Genomic DNA, 8,414 nt, shown 5'->3' with positions numbered 1-8,414 from the left:
GGCGTGGTCGTGGCCGTGGCCGTGGCTCTACTACAGAACGTCCGGCTGCTCCTATAAGGAAGACATTTGCTCCGCCAACGAAAAAGGCGAAAATTTGGTGAATAGTTCTGTCCATCACAAAGACACTTTATTAATTTGATTTGATGCATGAATGTGTTGATGACTGATCTATTGATAAATGTATATGATGTATGAATTGATTCTTTTAATATCTTGATGGATGTTTAGTCAATATTGAGCATGCTCTTGTATATTATCCTTGATTGTTTAGTTAATATTGAACATGTTCTTGTTAAAATGAGCATATAACATGCTGTTTGTATAGTACTATTAGATAATTTACCTTATACTATTTTTGCATAACACATGATGTTTGTGTACTTTCCGATTAGATGATTTGTTTTGTGGCATGTACAAGTTTCCAATTCATTGATGTCATTTTTTTGTGCAGTGATACAACTACCAATGGCCAAAGCCAAGAGGATAGCCCCATCGAGTCCGTCGATGAAGATGGAAATACTATTTATGTTTCCGATGGAAAAGAAGATGATGCCGAAGAGATGGAGACTCAACCTTCTACGCGCAAGCTTACGTCTAAGGTTTGGTTGGAAATGGAGAAGGTGAGGATCAATGGAGAATGGAAGGCCAAATGTAATTGGTGTCATAAGATACTCACCACAGGATCGAGGAGTGGAACTAAGCATCTTGGGGTACATCTTAAGATTTGCACTCAAAAGAAGTTGAAGACCAAGGGTGGCAAAACTTTGAGTCAGTCCTCATTGAAGGTGAGTGCCAATGAGGATGGGAAAGTGAGCATGGAGAGCTACACTTTTGATCAAGAGTATGCTAGAGCGGAGCTTGGGAACATGTTGGTCTTGCATGATTATCCTTTGTCTATGGTGGACCATATTGGCTTTAGGAGATTTGTTGCTGCACTTCAACCATTATTCAAGTTGCATACAAGAAATACTATTAGGTAATTTTATATGTCTTCCTTTGTTTTACTTCATGTTTCTTCTTTGGCATGACTAAATAACATTCCTTTTCTTTTGTTTTGTAGAACTGACATTGAGGAAAGGTATAAAATAGAAAGGAAAAGGCCATCGAGTACATGACTATGGTCCAATCAAGGGTTGCAGTGACCACCGATATGTGGACCTCCGATAGCCAAAAGAAGGGGTATATGGCAATTACAACTCATTTCATCGACGAGTCTTGAAGGCTAAGGAACATTCTCATGAGGTATATTGCATTCTCATGTACATGTTCGGCGGTTCATTAAGCTTTTGCCAACTCTCTAATTGTTGCATTTGTGTGCATATTGTAGGTTTATTTATGTGCCAGCACCACATAATGCAGAAGTTATAGCTGAGAACCTCCATGAGTCATTGGTCGAATGGAATCTAGATGAAAAGCTCTTGACCGTGACAGTTGATAATTGCAATGTCAACGACAAGGCAATTGAGGTGATTATGAGCAAGATAGGCAAAAGTAAGCTTCTTTGTGAAGGTACTCTACTTCACATGCGTTGTTGTGCCCATATTTTGAATTTGGTAGTGAAGGATGGATTAGATGCCATGAAATCAGCTATAGAAAACATCCGTGAAAGTGTTGCATATTGGACTGCCTCACCCAAAAGGATAGAGACATTTGAGGATATGGCCAAGTATAAGAAAGTAAAAATAACAAGGAAGTTGAGACTTGATTGCAAGACTAGGTGGAACTCTACTTTCACAATGCTTGACATAGCTTTACCTTATAGACTTGTGTTTGAATGTTTAAAATAAAAGGACAAGCAATATGAGTGGCTACCTAGTTCGGAAGAATGGGCTTTCGCTACCGATGTTGTAGAGAGACTTAGATTGTTCTTTGAAGTAACTGAGCTATTTTCTGGAACTGATTATGTGACTGCCAATGTTTACTTTCCTAAGATATGTGGAATTAAAATAAAAATGAGACAGTGGGAAACTTCTAGCAACGAAACTGTCCAAAACATGACAAAAAGCATGGCTGAAAAATTTGATAAGTATTGGACCGACATCCAAGGTCTAATGGCTGTAGCTACACTTCTTGATCCTCGGTACAAGAAGCAAATGTTGGTAGCTTGCTTTGCCATGTTGCATGGTATTGAGCCATCTTGTTATGAATGTACTACAAAAGTTGATGACATAGTTGCTAGTCTGCATTCATTGCTGGACCACTATGAAGTGGAAAGTGAGGCATACAAACCGGATGAAGAATCTATGTTGTCTACAATGAAAGCTCCTGCAATCATGAGTGTGTTCCAAAACATTGTAGCTCAGCAAATGCCTGCAACTGCTAGACTTTAAGGTGAAATAGAGCAATACTTGAATGATGGTTTAGTGCCTTACACTGAAAAGTTTAATGTGTTGGATTGGTGGAAGGTGGCTGGAACAAGGTATCCAACCTTAAGGAAAGTTGCAAGAGACATATTTGCTATTCCTGTTACAACTGTTGCTTCAGAATCAGCCTTTAGTACAAGTGGTAGAAAGCTCAATGAGCATAGAAGCCGATTGACATCTGATATGGTCGAGGTTTTAATGTGCTCACAAGATTGGCTTAGAAACAAGTACAAAGGTGAGTAAATAGTGCACATTATTAATATTTTCTCTTTTTTTCATGTTGTTGACATTTGTCTACTTTTGTAGATGCTTACACAGGAGAAGCTAGCTTTTGGACTTGCCTTCAGGACATTCAAGAAGGGATACAGGTTAGTGCTTAAGAATTGCAAACATATCTTGTATACATAAAGCTCTCAAGTTCACATGTCTCACAATTCCCAAATTAGGATTTGGCGGTTTGAGATGCGAAGGCTCATGAAGTGAGTACAAGATGAAATCTACTCAAGTTGGTTTGGTGTCATGTGGGAGAGGCTCAAGTGGCTACAATGACTATGTGTCCAACTTATTTGTGTGTTGAACCTACTTTTGTGTTGAGGTTGAACTTATTTGTCTTGAACCAACATGTGTGTTGAACTTAAGTGGCTGAAATGACTTATGTGTGTGTGTGTGTGCTGAAATGCTGAAATTTATGTTGAAATGCTGAAATGAGATATAACTATGTGCTGAAATGCTGAAATAGATGTGCTGAAATGTTACGTATATGTGCTGAAATGCTATATATATGTGCTGAAAAGTTATATATGCGCTGAAATATTGTATATTTGTGCTGCTGCATATATGTGCTGAAATATTGTATATTTCTGCCGAAATGCTGCATATATGTGCTGAAATGTTGTATATATGTGCTAAAATGTTGTCAACACGTGTCAAAATGCTGATATTTAATTCCCAAGTATACACGCCTAGCTGGGTATTTTTACCCGCTGGTATTACCCGTACCCAGCCGGGTACGGGTATGGGAACAATTTGAAACCCGGGGCGCGAGTATGGGTACGGGTATGGGCGGAAAATTTTGGGGCGGGTGCGGGTATGGGCACGTAATACCCATACCCAAACCCTGCGGGTGCCATGTCTACCCATCGTGGTGCTACGAGTAAATTGCATAAAACTACCATTTTGAAGACAAGATTTACTAAAACCACTATAATACATTTTTTGCAAAAGACACCATGTCTTCAGTAATCGTTTTGCAAAAACCACTGATCGGCGGATTAGAGTCGTTTGAGCGCGTTTATGACAGATGGGTCCCTGTTTTTGCTTACGTGGCGTAACGGTTTGGGTTTAAAGCAAAAAAGTCCCTCAACTTTTTTCCCCATGCAGCCCAGACCCTCCCCATGGGCTCCGCAGCCGACTAGCATGCCCGCCGCTGCTCCCTCCACGGGCCACCGCCGCCCCTCCCTCCGCACGACGCAGGACTCCGCCACTGCTCCCTCCACGGCCGCCGACGCTCCCTACGCAGGACACGGGCCGCCGCATCTACCTCCACGGCCGCAGCCGTCGCCTCCCTCCACAGGACGCAAGCCGTCGCCGCCTCCCTCCGCAGGATGCAGGCCGCCGCCGCTCCCTCCCCAAGATGCAGGTCGCCGCCGTCGTCGCCCGTCACCGGATCCGGTCAAATCAGCCTCCAACGTCTCCAGACCAGCTCGCGCCCGCATCCCGGCCCGCGAGCGTCGCCTCTGCTCCGCGCCGGCTCCGCGTCCCGCGCCGTCCGGCTTGCCGCTGCCGCCTCCTGCACGCCGGCTCCGCGTCCCGCGCCGTCCGGCTTGCCGCTGCCGCCTCCTGCACGCCGGCTCCACCCGGGCCGAGCCCCTTGTCCGCGCCCTTCGCAGGCGTCCGCCTGCCCGCGTGGCCGGTTCCCTGGCCAGCCTGGCTCCGCCTCCACGCGCCGCGCCCGTCGGGTGCGCCCGTGGCCGCTTGCTCCACCGTCGGCTGCTGGCTCCCTCCCCCCCCCCCCCCCCCCCCCCCCCCCCCCCCGCGTCGCCCCGGCTATGTTCGCGCGGCCGGCTTCGCTAGCGCCCGGCCAGGTCGCCGCGCCCCTCTGCTTCGCCCTGGCCGCATCCCGGCCCCGGGTGGTCGAAGCGGGGGCTAATTGCTTTTTCGTTTTTGATTTAGGGGCGTCTATGTAAAATTCTAGGGTCTAGTTTGTAATTTTAGATTAAAATCTACCTGGCACGAAAAGTCATGCCACATAGGCAAAAAAACAGGCCCCACCTGTCATAAACTCACTTAACTGAGCCCGATCCGCCGATCAGTGTCTTTTGCAAAAAGATTATCGAAGACATGTTTTCTGCAAAAAAAATGTATTGTAGTGGTTTTCACAAACCTTGCTTTCAAAGTGGTGGTTTTGTGCAATTTACTCTGCAGCCAAGGCGTCTTGGGTGTGCACCCGCGACGGAGGTGCTCGGACTATGTAGGGCGCCCGTGCCGCGATGCCCGGCCGGAGGTGTTGGCCCTCTAGCGGATGTGCCACAACGAGCTCTAGTGGCGAACGGCAGCATCGACAAAAATCTACGACCGGCTGCAAGAACCGGCGAGCAACAGACAAGCAGAGCCGGAACCAGTAGTATAGTTTGTTCTTGTTGCAACCAGCGACAACGTTAGCTACAATCGGCAACGGCCATGTTGCAGCAACCACCAGCATTTGAGCCATGGATCTAGGCGGCTGCCAGACATGTAATACTCATATGTGGGTAGCGAGATGGACGATGGGAAGCTGCGATCCTGGCATGCGAGTTTGGGCCGGCCATCTGGAGGGCAGCAAAGAGTCGAATACACATGGCTACAGGGTTGCAGAACAGGTAGCGCAAGGGAGAAAAGTAGGCAGACAACAGAAGTAGCTCCAATGAAGGTGGCAGACAGAAGAAAATAGCAACAGGAATCAACCACATTGTCTCATTTCATACGAAGCAAATAGCACTCAGTAGTAATACTACGACCCAACTCAACCTAAGGTCCAAAAACCTCACAGGGCAGAATATGTTATGCTGCTTTAGCTACGACAACCATCATGGCAACGGAAAACTGTAGATATATTGTTTGTGCTGCTGCATTGTCCACCGACCGCCATCACCTGCCTCAGGAAGATTTCTGCAGGAAAACAGGTTTACCGAAGTTAGTACAAATGGCTGGTGTAGATGAAATGGAGACCAGAGCTAGACACAGACAGTCCTAGTGTGGAATGGACAGCCAGCACATCACATGTAGGCTAGGAAATTAAACGGGCACAAGGAACTTACAGATTTTGTTGAAGGCAACAATGTCACAGCTCTGGATGTACTCGTTGGCTGGCTCAACGCAGAGATGGTCTTCAATCAGAGTGTCGACGGACACAAGGTCATCAATGATGGTCATCATAATCTGAAGCTTCTTGATGCCATATCCAACTGGCATGAGCTTGGCTGCAAGGGGATGGCAAACGCTCAAATTTACAGAACACAAGTAAATTATGCAGACAGAAAAATTAACAGGCATCGCCAGTATTTAAGTAGAAAACATTCAGAAGTAGTGACATACAAGCGCCCCACAGAAGGCCCTCCATCTTGATGCTTCGGACAGCTTCCTCTAGCTTGACCATGTCAGTCTCATCATCCCATGGCTTAACATCAAGCAAAACTGATGACTTGCCAGCTGACAACAACAAAAGTACCAAGTTAGTACAAAAACTGAGTTTTGAAGTTTAACAGCACAAACAGTAGCTCAAAACAATGTTCGTAAATGAAGTGCCACATAGAGCCATAGACGAAACAATGAAGTACAGTGTAAAAAACATACATTCTTCAGTAATACTCAGTTACGAATGTTGAGGGTACAAAATAAATGCTTCAGCCATACAACATTATTAGAACTAGTAAATAGACATGCTTTGCAATGTAGTTAAATGCAAAGCTATAAACGAGACAGTAAAATACAAAGAATGTAGGATAACATACATTCTTTCTTCTTGGTAGAAGCCTTTGCTTTGGCAGCACGCTCTTCAGCTGCCTTCTTCTCCTCTTCGGTTTCCTCTCCAAAAAGGTCAACATCACTGTCATCGTCATCATCAGCTGCAGGAGCCTGCAAAGTACAGGATACATGATGTTATACTTGTGAGACTGGAAGATTTAAACCACACAAACGCCCAATAACAATCAGCCACATGTGCAAAAGAAGTTATAAGATTTGCCCAAAGAAAAAGGGTTATGGCTGTAACCTCAGCAACATCAGTTGAGGTTTCAGGGACAACTGATGACAGAACCTTCACACCTTGACCGGCCGCAGTAACCCCGCTGAACATGAATAGATCATTTACAGAAATTAGGACCACTTACTGTGACAACAGGAAATGAAAGGCTGCTTTCAATTGAAATTAGCTTGAGTGCATACCTCAGCTTCAGGAGCGCATCAATGTGATTGTACCACCTTGCAACATTGGTGCAGGTCGATGGTGGAGCAACTGAGAACTCAGAATACACAGCCAAGTCATCCTTGGAAGCTTGGTATCTACAGATGATAGTTTTACAGGTTAAGACTGATGGCACAAATACAACCATTTAGTAAACAAATATGGCATGGAACACATACCCAGAGATGTAACTGCGAGACAGAAGGTAGCCATCAAGCTTTTGAAGGCCTGCCTCAGCGTTAACATTGAATGTAGCCGCCATCTCGCCTCAAAAGGATGACACAGATGATCTACTGGCACAGGAGAGAACGACGTAAGAACAGTGGATTTTTGCACACAAACTGCGGAATTCGACAACAAAACCACAACCCAGCTTACACTAATGGCATCCTTATCCTATCTATGCAACTGGACCCCAATAACTCAAGCAGAGCAATCAAGCTAATGATTTCAAAGAACAAACAAGGGAGATTTGGAGATAACTAATCAAATCAACACATAAATCATAAATTGGATGGCAAGCAATTGACATTGTACATGCAGCAGGTATGTGGATAGATAACTGATTGGCATAAAAATAATTCAGTTCCAGAGAAATCACGCACAGGGTTTTGGTGGATTCAAAACAACTAGGTAGATAGGGTTAACAATCATGTAAACTGACAAGCAATATAGGCTAAATCCATTCAGTTGGTTTTCGATAGGAGCACGTTCGCTGATTTACTATCGACTTCACCTTCACTGAGGCAAAAAATAGGCAAGAATTTATTCTATTTCTCAACTTCCATTACAGATACGACGGATATCCACAAAACAACTACGATGAGGATGCTCTTTGCCGCAAATTATTCTTCCTACAGCGAAGGATGTGAGACGTAACCCAATTTCACGAACAGAACACGTCGGATCTAATCCCCTAAACGGCATCAATAACCAACAAAACATCCGTAGCCAATAGCCTAGATCTGATGAAACACGCGCTATCTAAGCAACCGCCTACAGCCCCTCCAGATCGAAGACCAAAACACCACCAATCCAAACGATACTTATTGCGAAACTAAAATCACGCGATTCACCTCGGAAAGATCGAAGATGTAGCCTAGAACTGAAGATCGAGAACAGCTAAGACCGGATCTACGCAACGGGGAAAGGGGGAGGGATGGGTGAGGATGGGGTGGTTACCTCGAGGGAGGGAGCGAGTCGAGGTGTGGCCGCGGGGAGGCGAGGAGGAGGAGGACGACGGCGCAGGAGAGGGGCGGATTCGAGAGGGTTTGGGGCCTTAAAACAGGGGGATGGGTGGTGGCGTGCCTGCGGTTTGATCTGCATCTCACGGTGCCCGTTTGCTTCGGGGCAGTTTTGCCCTAGATCTGCGTCTGCCGTGTGGGCCTGCTAGGCTGTCTTGGTGCGAACCCGACCTGGCCGGCCCGTATACGTGCCCGAGATCAGGCCCAGTTTGACGCGTGATTAGTTTTCCTTTTTCAGGGAAACTGATTAGTTTTTTTTTAACACGGTACAGACGTAAGCGCTCATATATATGTGTATATTGTTACCCTATGAATGCACACATGCACATGCTACCCCTATGAGCACCTCGGAGAAACTGAGTCGGC

At 45.7% G+C, this 8,414-nt stretch overlaps 1 protein-coding gene and 1 long non-coding RNA gene across 4 annotated transcripts; one reads left to right on the top strand and one right to left on the bottom strand.

Moving 5' to 3' along the window:
- The first annotated feature begins 1,361 nt into the window (after window positions 1–1,361).
- Window positions 1,362–3,000, top strand: LOC125541261. The gene is made up of 2 exons (XR_007297475.1): window positions 1,362–2,598; window positions 2,670–3,000. It is a non-coding gene; the product is annotated as an uncharacterized LOC125541261 (long non-coding RNA).
- Window positions 3,001–5,289: 2,289 nt separating this feature from the next.
- LOC125536317 (elongation factor 1-delta 1-like) lies at window positions 5,290–8,187 on the bottom strand. Of its 3 annotated transcripts, XM_048699512.1 has the most exons (8): window positions 7,987–8,187; window positions 6,984–7,094; window positions 6,786–6,902; window positions 6,613–6,688; window positions 6,353–6,476; window positions 5,937–6,050; window positions 5,660–5,821; window positions 5,290–5,510 (listed from the first exon to the last, which is right to left on the bottom strand). In XM_048699512.1, coding segments are annotated over exons 2-8 (678 nt in total). In that variant the 5' UTR covers window positions 7,067–7,094; window positions 7,987–8,187; the 3' UTR covers window positions 5,290–5,508. The 3 variants fall into 3 exon arrangements, with proteins under 3 accessions (XP_048555469.1, XP_048555467.1, XP_048555468.1); XM_048699510.1 differs by having other exon boundaries at window positions 5,459–5,821; XM_048699511.1 differs by having other exon boundaries at window positions 5,459–5,821; window positions 6,984–7,097; window positions 7,987–8,137.
- Window positions 8,188–8,414: the final 227 nt, after the last annotated feature.

Source organism: Triticum urartu, chromosome 2, assembly GCF_003073215.2.
Source record: "Triticum urartu cultivar G1812 chromosome 2, Tu2.1, whole genome shotgun sequence".
NCBI lineage: Eukaryota > Viridiplantae > Streptophyta > Magnoliopsida > Poales > Poaceae > Triticum > Triticum urartu.
This window is presented reverse-complemented; position numbering and strand designations above follow the sequence as displayed.